Source organism: Misgurnus anguillicaudatus, chromosome 14 (genome assembly GCF_027580225.2).
Source record: "Misgurnus anguillicaudatus chromosome 14, ASM2758022v2, whole genome shotgun sequence".
NCBI lineage: Eukaryota > Metazoa > Chordata > Actinopteri > Cypriniformes > Cobitidae > Misgurnus > Misgurnus anguillicaudatus.
Genome location: NC_073350.2, coordinates 31,180,912 through 31,194,103, shown reverse-complemented (window position 1 = coordinate 31,194,103; position 13,192 = coordinate 31,180,912). Strand labels below are relative to the sequence as shown.

The window sequence follows — 13,192 nt, the reverse complement described above, 5'->3', positions numbered from 1 at the left end:
TGACAGGGCACATATAAACAAAATTCTCTCCACAGTATTCTTTTTCTAATAAAAACATTTGTTTATGTCTGTATACAGTCAGATTAACCTACTGAAGTCTGTGTCCTTAATGTTGATCAAACAACCCATGACAAAGAGACAAATAGCTCTAAAAATAATATATAATTTATTGTGTTATGATTAATTTAATTTGATTTCTGTACCTAATGCTAATTTCAGACCTTATTAATGTACAACTTTGTTCTCTTTTATAAATGTTTGCAATTTCTTTATTGTTTATTAGATTTTTCCCACCTGCTTTTTGCTGATCCGAAAAATAATCTGATCTGTGCCTCAAAAACTGTAATGTGATCCGAACTGTGAGTTTTTTTATCCGTCACACACCCCTAGTAAAGTTAGTACACAGTGATAGCCATAAATGCAATTGTACTAATAATTGGCATAATAATTTATTTCGGTGTTTCGGTTTCGGTTTTTCGGCCTTGGATTCCTTTTTTCGGTTTTCGGTTTCGGCCAAGAATTTTCATTTCGGTGCATCACTATCATGAATAATAATGATGAGCTCTACTCTGATTGGCTGTTTCTCAGAGCAGCTCATATGAGTAGCTCAGTGTGTGTGCAAACAGACCTTGTGTTTGATTTTGTATCAGATGAATATACAGAATTTAAGGAATAATCAATTGTTTGGAGATTGTTAATGGACGTTTCTGAGTGATAAGTTTGTGTTTTTTTTTTTTAGTATAGACCTGCAAAACGTAACTGTAATGTCAATAGTAAAACTTCAGCCTAAACGTTCAGCCAGCAGTCACAACTTTGTTTTTTAACTGCATTGTACTTAATTTAATGTGTAATTTAATGTTGGGGCGTACATCTCGACTGTAACGTCACAGTTGGTTTTATGTTTAGATTGGTCTGTTTGCACGCACAAGGTTTACATAAGAAAGAGGAAACAATCGTGTTTGAGGCTCACGATATGTCATTATTATGTACATTATGTACATTATTCATCTATGCCAGTGGTCTTCACTAGTTTTTTCATGAGAGCCACACTGATAGGTCAAAGTCAATAGGAGAGCCACTATTACCGCAAAGTGTCAAAAGTAACATCCAGTCATAAAAAGCATAAATAGCAAGCCGCGCAATGAAGAACACTGATCTATGCCTAAGTAAATACAGTTTTACATTTTACAGCACCTTTAATTTTTTTTAAGATAGTTTTTTTTAAATCCTTACATGATGTTTGGGCACATACGTCTCCAAAGCTATGAAACGTTACATACAAAATTAATTTTTTTTTGACTCCAAACCAAAGATAGAGTCCTTGCTTGTGTGGCTTTCCTATCCGTCATTTAGTGCTGAGCCGTGTACAGTGTATGAAATGTAAACTGGGCGTTTTAAGAGTGTGGCATGCCCTGCTGTGTTAATATTCAACTCGGTGTGTGTATATATGTTAGTATTCAGCTCAGTCTTGTTGAGATTCTTCACTACTGCTGGATCTTCTCTTGTCTTCAGCTGACTAATCAAGCTTTCTGTACTGCACCATTATTTTGGTGTAAATCAATAGCACCAGTGTGTGTTTGTGAATAATATAAGCATAAACCAGTTCACATTTACTTTCTCATATATCAGACAGATACACTCACACATAAAAGAGAAATTCTCAATTCAATATGCACAGATCTGACGCATCCATGCTCAATTCCCACTAGGATGCAGTATTTTGATGGTTGGATTGTTCGAGTACAGGCCTAATCGTGAGAAATATCCAAACTGATGGTTTTTGAGTTGTGCATTCGATTGCGTTATACAAGTATGTTTGGTTTACGTACTGCAATACTACAGTATTGTCACTTATCAGCTGTGATTTATTACCTACTGTAGGCAGATTCATTTCCATTAATGCATTTGGTCGATGCTTTTATCCAAAGCAACATACAGTGCATTCAGTCTGTATATTTTACAGGCTATGTGCTCCCTGGGAATTGAACCCATGCGCCGCTGCTAATGCAATGCTTGTGATAAATATCACTTTTATTACAATGATCCAGCTACTTGATTTCAGTATGTTATACTAAAGTATATTTCATTGTATTACAACAGATTCTCTAGGCTTATTATATGGCTCGTTGGAATGCTTGATTCTGATTGGCTGCGGCATTTGCAAGTTCGTTGTTCCTAGATAACAATTGGTAAAAACTGATCCGGTAACCCGGTTTTTGCAAATTATATTGACATGTACACTTTTTATAACATATAGCGTGTTTGTGACATTTCAGTGTCTTGTCTAAACTGGTTTACCTTGCGGAAGTTCTGCATTGGTTAAAAACGAGCTAATAAAATATTTTAAATATATATTTAATGTTCCTTACCTTACTTATGAGGTAAATAACTGTGTAAAAGCGGAATAACGTACAGGCAGATGGTTGTTATTGCGAAATAAGCCTTACATGTTACATTCCTGTTCTTGATAATACTGCAAATTATGTGTACTCGAGTTACATGACCTGCGACTCGACTCAATATAATTAAAGAAGACTTTTGACAGCAGTGACTCAAGATTTGACTTGGACTTGAGCCTTGTGACTTAGAAAGACTTCATAATCAGATCAGAGTCCTTATCACTCCAGATTGGTCCCTGCAGCGTGCACTTGACCCGTTGTGCTTGACATTTCTGCTCCTGACACCGCTGCCCTGTCCGTTTGATCGCCGCCCAGCAGACATACAGGACACAGACATGAGAAACAAGAGACGTGGAAGCGATGACTGGTGCTCCCTCATCATCAACATTATCATTGCTGTTAGATGTAAAACATATTCTTCACTTCTTTTGTTTGGTCGACATCCGCATGTCAGGAATCCTGCCGCAACCTTCACACTTTGACAGCGCAGCTTTAATTTTAACCTTGCTGAGGTTTTGTTCAGTCAGTCACATTTTAATTGCATGTGCATTTCATTATATTTAAACATCGATTAAATTAATCCATAATCGAGATTTAAATCTGAGTTTAAAGTTATGGTGGAACAGGACTAAAATTAACTTATTCCTCGTCAGCCATTTTTTGAAAAGTTGCCCGCCAACATTTTTTTGGTGATTTTCCCGAAAGTTTCACAAAGTGCCTTCGAAATTTTTCTTTTAAAGATATATAAACATACAAATATATCAAATGAAAGAACAGACCCTCTGCTTTCACACAAACAATAAACAAACAAACAAACAAAATGGGTAAAAAACATTTCATCCTTTCTATATTTTTTTCTCTACTTATAAACTCTTAAATATGGGTATATTTTTTAAGCAAAAAGCTAAAATAATTGCATTTTTGTGAAGGAATTTTGTTAAAGATCAGAATTAAAACGGTTATCAAAACATAGAGTTTAAAATTAGTAAATACGTTTTTGCTTCAGTTTTTTCATAAATTGGGTAAGTGTGCCATCTAGCAGATAATCACCGTATTGCAGATTAACATAAAAATTCTATGCAAATGTTTTTTCTTAATTGACGAGATAATTCGTCAATGGCGCTGAAAGAGTTAATCTTAAATATAACTTAAATCCATGATCAAAATGATGGGTAAAGCTCCTTTTTTTAAACAAGGTTTAAAGGACAACACCACCATTTTTCAATATTTTACTATGTTCTTACCTCAGTTTAGATTAATACATACCTATCTTTTACATACATACGCGCCGAGGTCAAAGTGCTGCAAACTATTCAATTCAATTCGATTTAATTTATATAGCGCTTTTCACAATAGTTAATTGTTTCAAAAGCTTAAAATTAATAGATGTATGAAATGTATGAAAAGCATAGAAAAACGAGCATAGTAATAATGTAACATATACAAAGTAGTAAGTTAAGCCAAAGGTGGCGGACTCTCCAGGGGATGAAAAAACCCCTGGCTAGTCCAGGGGAAACTCCTAGGAGGGAAAAAACCCTTGAGAGAGATACATATATATTTATATATATATATATATATATATATATATATAAATACTATCGGGGTATGTGAACGGGTAAGCGAATTAAACTGGTTCCGCCGTGATCTCTGGTTAGGCACCAGCTGGGCATCTCGTAGAAGGACGGTCAGTAGATCAACAGTGTGATGACCTTCACGGTTGCAGGAACTGGGTCTGTTTCTCTCATTGTCCTCAGGGTCGAGGACGAGACAGGGAGAGAGAAACAGAATCCTATTAGCGTAGGGGCTGTTCACATGTAATGCAAGTGTCATACAGGATAGTGGTTTAAGTCAGCTCGATTCCAGACAGGCTAAGTATTGCGGCATAAGTATATTACTCAATATGAGGTATGTGAGTGCTTTGTTCTAGACAAACTAACTACTGCGGGATAAGTATATTTACTGGACATTTTATGTGAATGCTTTGTTATAGAAGAATGTCTTAAGTTTAGTTTTAAATTGATCGACTGTGTCTGATACTCGAACATTATTTGGTAAATCATTCCAGAGCTTACGGGCTAAGTAGGAGAAGGATCTACCACCTTTAGACACTTTTGATATTCTAGGGATAAGTGGCCAGAATTTTGTGATCGCAGTGTACGTGATGGATTGTATTCTCACAGTAATTCTTTAATATACGAGGGCGCTAGGCCATTTACGCCTTGTAGGTGATTAGTAATATTTTAAATTGTATGCGATATGTAACTGGCAGCCAGTGTAAAGATGCCAAACTAAGTGCTCTTCCCCCGTGCAATATAGTTCTCATTTTTTATCTGCTTTAAAAATGGCCGTGTTATTTTGTGCCACCATACTTACTCGTGTAATTACTCATGTAACAGACTTTAAATAGGGAAAACATGGACGTTTTTGGTGGCTATTAAATTCATCCTTGTTTGGATCCTAAAGAATGAATGGTGCTAAGCTAAATGCTAACATATTCACGACACGCTGTACAAAGATTAAGTGTACGCATTGAAAAAGATAGGTATGTATTCATTTGTCTAAACCGAGGTAAGAACACAGTAAAATATTGAAAAACGGTGGTGTTTTCCTTTAAAGTTTGATGCAACAAAATTATTAGATAAATCCTTACAAACTAGGCAGCTAAAAATGGCACATTAGCAATAAACACGTGCCTTGCGCTTTGTGCTGCATTGCGCCGGGTGTATGAGAGTGCCCTTTATTAAAAATGTGTAAACATTCACAGTGTTTGTAAGTTGCAAGTTTGTAAACCCTTGGATTTAATAACTAACTCCTTTGGCAGTGGTAGTCTAATGATGTTTCCTGTCCACACCTGCACCACAGTCAGAGATATATAAGAAATGTTATATTTCAGCAATAATAGTGAGATGCCTGCTGTGAATTGGTCTCTTGAGGTCGTGCCGGAGCATTTAGGTCAGGACTCTGACAGGTCACGAGTCCAGAAGACATATTTTCTTCTGTTGATTTCTCCTGCAGCTGTACAGTATGTTGCCTAAGATTCTCCTTGTGATTACCCAGCATGCATTTGGTTTAGATGCGTTTATCTGCTGTGTGTTTGTGAGACGAGTGGAAATATGACACAAATGGAAAATTGCACTTTGATTATTGCCCTGTAGGTGTGGGACTCAGCAGGGACACAGCGCTGTGATAGGCACAGTGCTCCTGTATGGCTCAGTTGTAGAGTATTGTGGTAACAGTGCAAAAAGTCATGGGTTCAAACCCAGCGAACACACGTGCTGATAAAAAAGCAATTTGGATAAAAGGCTTTGCATATATCTTAACATATATCAAGACCATTGTTTTATCTCAAGATACACACCATTGTTTTTTGTATATGATATATATACAGTATTGTATAATATATATAACTAAGGTCTAGTCTTGGATAAATCTAAACCGAGTCTGGGAAACTGACCTTATATTTAGTGTATATTTTTTAACTCATTCCCCGCCATCCTTTTTTTGAAAAGGTTGCCCATCAGCTTTTTTTTGATTTTCACAAAAGTTTCACAAAATGCCTTACAGGAAAAAAAAATTCTATAAATATATAAACATACAAATATATCAAATAAAAAAACAGACCCTCTGCTTTCAAACAATCAAAACGGGGAAAAAATGCAATCTTATCTATTTTTTTTCTCTGCTTATAAACTCTTAAATATGGGTATTTGTCTTCAAAAATATTATTTTTTGAGCAAAAACCTGAAATATTTGAATTTTTGTGAAGGAATTTTATTAGAGATCAGATTCAGAACGATTATGAAAACATACACAGAGTGTTAAATTAATAAATATTTTTTGCTTCAGTTTTTTATAAACTGGGTAAATTGGCCATCTAGTGGATAATCGCTGTATTACAGATAACCATAAAATCTCATCAGGAACACGTTTTTTTATGCAAATGTTTTTTCCTAATTGACGAGATAACTTGTCAATGCCGGGGAAAGAGTTAACACTGTGCTATATTGCAGTTGTTTATTTTGTCTTTGTTGGACTTTGATACTTTGCACAATCATACATATTTTATTTATTCTAATTTTGTATTTCGTTCAAATACGATTTACAGTACATTCACCAACCCTATATCACGAAATTGCGTGACTATTTCACGCATGGACCAGCGTGAAAATGTCACGCTTTGCCGCGTTTGTGTCACTGTCACGTATTGATTACTCAACTTTTTTGTCCTATTTTCAAACCATTGTCGCTTCAGTTTAGGGTTAGATTTGGTGCTTGTGTTATATGTCACTTTAAGTATTTGTCACTTTAAGTATTGGTTTATAAAAAAAAGATACAAGACTTATTCTTTTATATTTTCTAAACTTTACCCAATTGTCACCTGACGTTGGGGTTAGAGTTTGTTTAGGTAAGGATGTCATTAAATGTAAATCTATCCCTAAACCGAAGCGACAATGGTAAGAAATTAGGACAAAAAAGTTAAGTAACCAATACGTGACAGTGACACAAACAGAAAAGCATGACATGCTCACGCTCAAACGCGGCAAAGCGTGACATTTTCACGCTGGTCCATGCGTGAAATAGTCACGCAATTTTGTGATACTGGGTTGCATTCACAAGGGACATCAGCGTTAACGCTTCTTATTTACTTTAAGTGCGTGACATCATATGGCATTGTCGAACTCAATTGTGGATCCAACTACGTTGCGTCACTGCCGTTGCTCGCGGCAGAAGTTGGAGATTATCCCAACCTTTCAAACGCCAACGTGGGCGTCAGCCAATCACATTGCCTCATGCAAATAACCTAGTGCAGACGTTAGCCAAATACGTTTATGCAAGACCAGAGAACAGAGGAGAATGTGTTGGGGTCCACTGTGATTGGCTGTTGTCACTATGACGACTTTCTTTCTTTCTTTCTTTCTATCCATTTGTCTGTCTTTAACTCCGTAGTTCCTGTAGCTCAACCAGTAGACCATTGCATTAGCAGCTCAAAGGGTTATGGGTTTATGTCCTTGATGGATATTGATACACTTTTGTGAGGTGTAATATAGCTGTAGAAGTCACCACTCTTATTACATTTCTGTATCACTTTAAAACATACCTTAAGAAGCAATCAAGGCCATATTGAAACAACCGGTTGAATTCCTAAAAGGACAAACTAGGCGACAAAAATACACCAATTATTTTTCAGGGCCTTTTAAAATATTTACAATGATTAACAGTTATGAATGACTGTGTTTAAACCGAATTCCACAAGAAGTTTCTTAGGTAATAATTATATGAAAAATGATAACCTGTGACTCGCCTGACAGTTATATGAGGAATTTGCTCATTATCTTTCTCCATAATGAAGGCCATGCAAGCGAGAACGTTTACTCACAGACGTAATTTCTGGAACAGTCATTAAATCTGATAAGGGTCACTTTTTGTTATTAGTTTTGTTTAAATGTGTTTGTACTGAAAAAAAAAAACGATTTTGAATAATTTAATTGTGTGTACTCTTGCAAATGCTATCAGTGATAAATGATCTTACAAAAAGTACCACAGTAGTACAATGGCACAGTGATGCATTAGGATGTAGGGTAATGTGTATAAAGGGTAATTGATTGGTATGTGAGGATGCTCAATAATGACACACTTTCACTGTCATCATTATGTCATTGGTTGCTACATGAGCGTTGTGGATGTGATGTGGCCTTGACTGGCATCACTTATCACGCCTTACCCATGTAACAGGCATCTCATCCTACCTTGAGACAGGTGTGTTTGTGTGTGTTTATGTGTTTGCATGTGTGTGTGTGTGTGTGTGTGTGTGTGTGTGTGTGTGTGTGTGTGTGTGTGTGTGTGTGTGTGTGTGTGTGTGTGTGTGTGTGTGTGTGTGTGTGTGTGTGCGTGGGTCAATATACATAGACTTGTTTATATATGAGAAAGGAAAACCTACAGTCTTCTGTGTAGATCTTCACTGGTTTAGACTCACTCATATAATTACTGTAGATGTTCTTTCTTTCTTTCTTTCTTTCTTTCTTTTCTGTCTGTCTGTCGGTCTGACTGTCTTTCGGTCTGAATGTCTCTAACTTGGTTGGTCTGTCTCTCGCTCAGTCGGATTCTCAGTCGGATTCTCAGTCGGACTCTCAGTCGGTCTGTCTTTCGCTCTGTCTGTCTTTCGGCCTGTCTGTCTCTTGGTCAGTCTGTCTCCCTGTTGCTTGGTCTGTCTCTTGGTTGATCGGTCTGTCTGTCTCTCAGTCGGACTGTCTCTAGCTCAGTCTGTCTCTCGGTCAGTTTGTCTCTCGGTCTGTCTCTTGGTCTGTCTGTCTCTTGGTCGGACTTTCTCTTGCTCGGACGGTCTGTCTCTCACTCAGTCGGTCTCTCTGTCTGTCTGTCTTTCAGTCAAACTGTCTCTCGTCTCTCCCTTGGTCTGTCTCTCACTCGGTCGGCCTGTCTCTCGCTCAGTCTGTCTCTCGGTCAGTCTGTCTGTTGGTCTGTCTGTCTGTCTCTTGGTCGGACTGTCTGTCTGTCTCTTGGTCGGACTGTCTCTCGCTCAGTCGGTCTGTCTCTCACTCAGTCGGTCTCCCTGTCTGTCTGTCTCTCGCTCGATCGGTCTGTCTTTCAGTCTGTCTGTCTCTCGGTTGGTCTGTCTGTTTGTCTCTCGGTCAGACAGTCTGTCTTTCGGTCAAACTGTTTCTCGCTTGGACGGTCTGTCTCTCGCTCAGTCTGTCTCTTGGTCAAATTGTCTCTTGGTCAAACTGTCTCTCGCTCGATCGGTCTGTCTCTCAGTCTGTCTGTCTGTTTGTCTCTCAGTCAAACAGTCTGTCTCTTGGTCTGTCTGTCTCTCGGTCAAACTGTCTCTCACTCGGACGGTCTGTCTCTCGCCCAGTCGGTTTTTCTGTCAGTTTGTCTCTGCCTTGGTCTGTCTCTCACTCGGTCGGTCTGTCTCTCGCTCAGTCTGTCTCTCGGTCAGACTGTCTCTCAGTCAGTCTGTCTCTTGGTCTGTCTGTCTCTTGGTCGGACTGTCTCTTGCTCCGTCGGTCTGTCTCTCACTCAGTCAGTCTCTCTGTTTGTCTGTCTTTCGGTCAAACTGTATCTCGCTCGATCGGTCTGTCTCTCAGTCTGTCTGTCTCTCAGTCTGTCTGTCTCTCGGTTAGTCTATCTCACGGTTGGTCTGTCTGTTTGTCTCTCGGTCAAACAGTCTGTCTCTCGGTCTGTCTGTCTCTCGCTCAGACGGTCTGTCTCTCGCTCAGTCGGTCTCTGTCTCTTGGTCAAACTGTCTTTCGCTCGATCGGTCTGTCTCTCACTCGGTCGGCATGTCTCTCGCTCAGTCTGTCTCTTGGTCAGACTGTCTCTCGGTCAGTCTGTCTGTTGGTCTGTCTGTCTGTCTCTTGGTCGGACTGTCTCTCGCTCGGTCGGTCTGTCTCTCACTCAGTCGGTCTCCCTGTCTGTCTGTCTCTTGGTCAAACTGCCTCTCGCTTGATCGGTCTGTCTTTCAGTCTGTCTGTCTCTCGGTTAGTCTGTCTCATGGTTGGTCTGTCTGTTTGTCTCTCGGTCAGACAGTCTGTCTCTCAGTCAAACTGTCTCTCGCTTGGACGGTCTGTCTCTCGCTCAGTCTGTCTCTCTGTCTCTTGGTCAAATTGTCTCTTGGTCAAACTGTCTCTCGCTCGATCTGTCTGTCTCTCAGTCTGTCTGTCTGTTTGTCTCTCAGTCAGATAGTCTGTCTCTTGGTCTGTCTGTCTCTCGGTCAAACTGTCTCTCACTCGGACGGTCTGTCTCTCGCTCAGTCGGGTTTTCTGTCAGTTTGTCTCTGCCTTGATCTGTCTCTCACTCGGTCGGTCTGTCTCTCACTCAGTCTGTCTCTCGGTCAGACTGTCTCTCAGTCAGTCTGTCTCTTGGTCTGTCTGTCTCTTGGTCGGACTGTCTCTTGCTTGGTTGGTCTGTCTCTCACTCAGTCAGTCTCTCTGTTTGTCTGTTTTTCGGTCAAACTGTATCTCACTCGATCGTTCTGTCTCTCAGTCTGTCTGTCTCTCGGTTAGTCTATCTCACAGTTGGTCTGTCTGTTTGTCTCGGTCAAACAGTCTGTCTCTCGGTCTGTCTGTCTGTCTCTCGCTCGGACGGTCTGTCTCTCGCTCAGTCGGTCTCTGTCTCTTGGTCAAACTGTCTTTCGCTCGATCGGTCTGTCTCTTAGTCTGTCTGTCTCTCGGTTAGTCTATCTCACGGTTGGTTTGTCTGTTTGTCTCTCAGTCTGTCTGTCTGTTTGTCTCTCAGTCAGACAGTCTGTCTCTCTGTCTGTCTGTCTCTCTGTCAAACTGTCTCTCGCTCGGTTGATCTGTCTTTCACCCAGTCGGTTTCTCTGTCAGTTTGTCTCTGCCTTGGTCTGTCCCTCACTCAGTTGGTCTGTCTCTGGCTCAGTCTGTCTCTCGGTCAGACTGTCTCTCGGTCAGTCTGTCTCTCGGTCAGAATGCCTCTTGGTCAGTCTGTCTCTTGGTCTGTCTGTCTGTCTCTCGGTCTGTCTGTCTCTTGGTCGGACTGTCTCTCCCTCGGTCGGTCTGTCTCTCACTCAGTCGGTCTCTCTGTCTCTTGGTCAAACTGTCTCTTGCTCGATCTGTCTGTCTTTCGCTTGGATGGTCTGTCTTTAATTTGGTCGGTCTGTCTCTCACTCAGTCGGTCTCTCTGTCTCTTGGTCAAACTGTCTCTTGCTCGATCTGTCTGTCTTTCGCTTGGATGGTCTGTCTTTAATTCGGTCGGTCTGTCTCTCACTAGGTTGGTCGGTCTCTCTGTCTCTCGGTTGGTCTGTCTGTTTGTCTCTTTTTCAGATAGTCTGTCGCTCGCTCGGTCGGCCTGTCTCTCTCTCTCTCTCTGGCGGTTCTCTGTCTCTCTCTCTCTAGATCTATCAAACTATTTATCCTGTCTGTCTTTCTCTCTCTCTCTCTCTTTCCTCTGCCTTTCTTTTTTCTTTTTTCCTCTTTCCTCCATCTGTCCTTTTGCGTCAGTAAACACAGAGTGATAAAATGTTTACCTTGAAAGCACTGTTAGTTGCTTTGGAAAAAGCATCTGCCAAATGCCTGACCTACAAGTCAATTCAAATGTATATGTATAGTACTTTAAATATTGTGGCATTGTTTCAAAGCAGGTTTACATGAAACAAAAACACATAAAACAGGACATTTTTTAAATCTATAGTATATAGAATAGTTAAAGTTTAGAATAGTATAAAGCATAAAGTAAAGAATAGAATAGTTAAAGCACTCAAGTCTTCCTCTCTCAGCGTTATGCAAAACCTTCACAGAAAAACCGTGTCACATCATTTCAGTCCAGCTGTCTGATGTTATAGTTTTGATTGGCACAATTTGTCATTTGGTAATATCAAATCCTTCATGCCAGCCTTCATGTCTCAGCATGTCAGTTGTAAATATTGCATCAATGTACGGACACTAGATAGGCTAATATACTGAACATCAAACCCATCGTATGGTTATAATCCATTCATGAAGTCAAATTTTCTGTCCAGATGTCAGATGCGCCTTTTGATCCTATTAGTGAATCCTATTTATGTGCGGTCGTGTGTCACAGCTCTGCCATAGAAAATAATGTAATTGTGTTAGTCGTGTCAATTAGGTTGTCAAAGCTATTGGTGCATTTCTCATTTCCTGTTCGGTGGACAGATGTGCTGTTGGCATAATACTACTACTTGTAGTGTAGCTGAATTGGCAGATCATTGTGAACACACACTTTGAAAAACTTGTATAGCTTGAATGCACTGGTACTGTTACATGCTTTGTCTTCCATTATCGTCTTCCCCTCATTCTTTATAATGAGAAATTAATGATCAATCTTGTCATCTAATTACATAGTCAGTAATTGAATGCTGATCTTTTTCAGGTCCAGGAGTGGCTGTGTCTGAATTGTCAAATGCAGAGGGCCCTGGGGATGGACATGGAGACGCCACGCTCCAAGAGCCAGCAGCAGATTCACTCACCATCCCAGCCGAGCAAACCTCTGCCCACGGCGGCCCCCCAGCCCCAATCTCAACCACAGCCCCACCCACCCGCAGATGCTAAGAAGCATACTGTCACTCAAGCCGCCCCTCAAAGCAAACCTCCTGCTCCAGGGGCCATCCCGCTTCCGGGTATGGCCAAAGCTCCATCCCAGCCCGACCTCTCCCGCTCTGGCCCTGGAACCCAGCACCAGACCCCTCGGCATGATCACACCCGCAGTGCCGGAAGCTCTCCGTCTCGTCAACCGCCACCGCCAGAACAACCCTTCGGGAAGCTCTTCGGTTTCGGCGCTTCGCTCTTGAACCAGGCCAGCAATCTAATATCCGTAGATCCCGTGCAAAGCACACCACCAGGCCAGCAACCCTCATCGCCCAAGCCCCCACAGAAGCAACCAGGGCCCAGTCCGACAGTGGCTGCTAAACCGACAACTCAGCCCGGTCCGCCACGACAGGAGTCTCCCCCCAAGCCCAAAGTGTTGTGTCCGCTGTGTAAGACCGAGCTAAATGTGGGGGAGCCAGCCAAGTCTCCGAACTACAACCTCTGCACCCAGTGCCATACCCAAGTCTGCAACATGTGCGGCTTCAACCCAACGCCTCATCTGACCGAGGTAAGGAAAGTTAATTTTACTCTAGATTGGAAATTTTTTGCTCCACAGCTTTTTTGCTGCACTTTGTGTGCAGCAAATAACTTTCAATACAAGTCACGTCATCATGCTGTGCCTTTACTTTCAAACTGTTGGCCAACCAGTCGGAATTGACCTCAGGCTAAATAAGTCAATCAAACGGAGATATGAAGACGATTGCTGAATAT

The 13,192-nt window shown here is 40.8% G+C and overlaps 1 protein-coding gene across 4 annotated transcripts in view; it reads left to right on the top strand.

The window, feature by feature from the left end:
• Positions 1–13,192, top strand: part of bsnb (bassoon (presynaptic cytomatrix protein) b) — a 120,218-nt gene that overhangs the window by 34,806 nt on the left and 72,220 nt on the right. For 3 of the 4 annotated variants that reach the window (XM_073876308.1, XM_055183597.2, XM_073876310.1), the window contains one exon: positions 12,267–12,989. In XM_073876308.1, the coding sequence (XP_073732409.1) occupies positions 12,267–12,989 (723 nt within the window). Of the gene's footprint in view, positions 1–5,469; positions 5,629–12,266; positions 12,990–13,192 lie in introns of those variants that run through there. The other variant, XM_073876309.1, reaches the window with a different exon arrangement.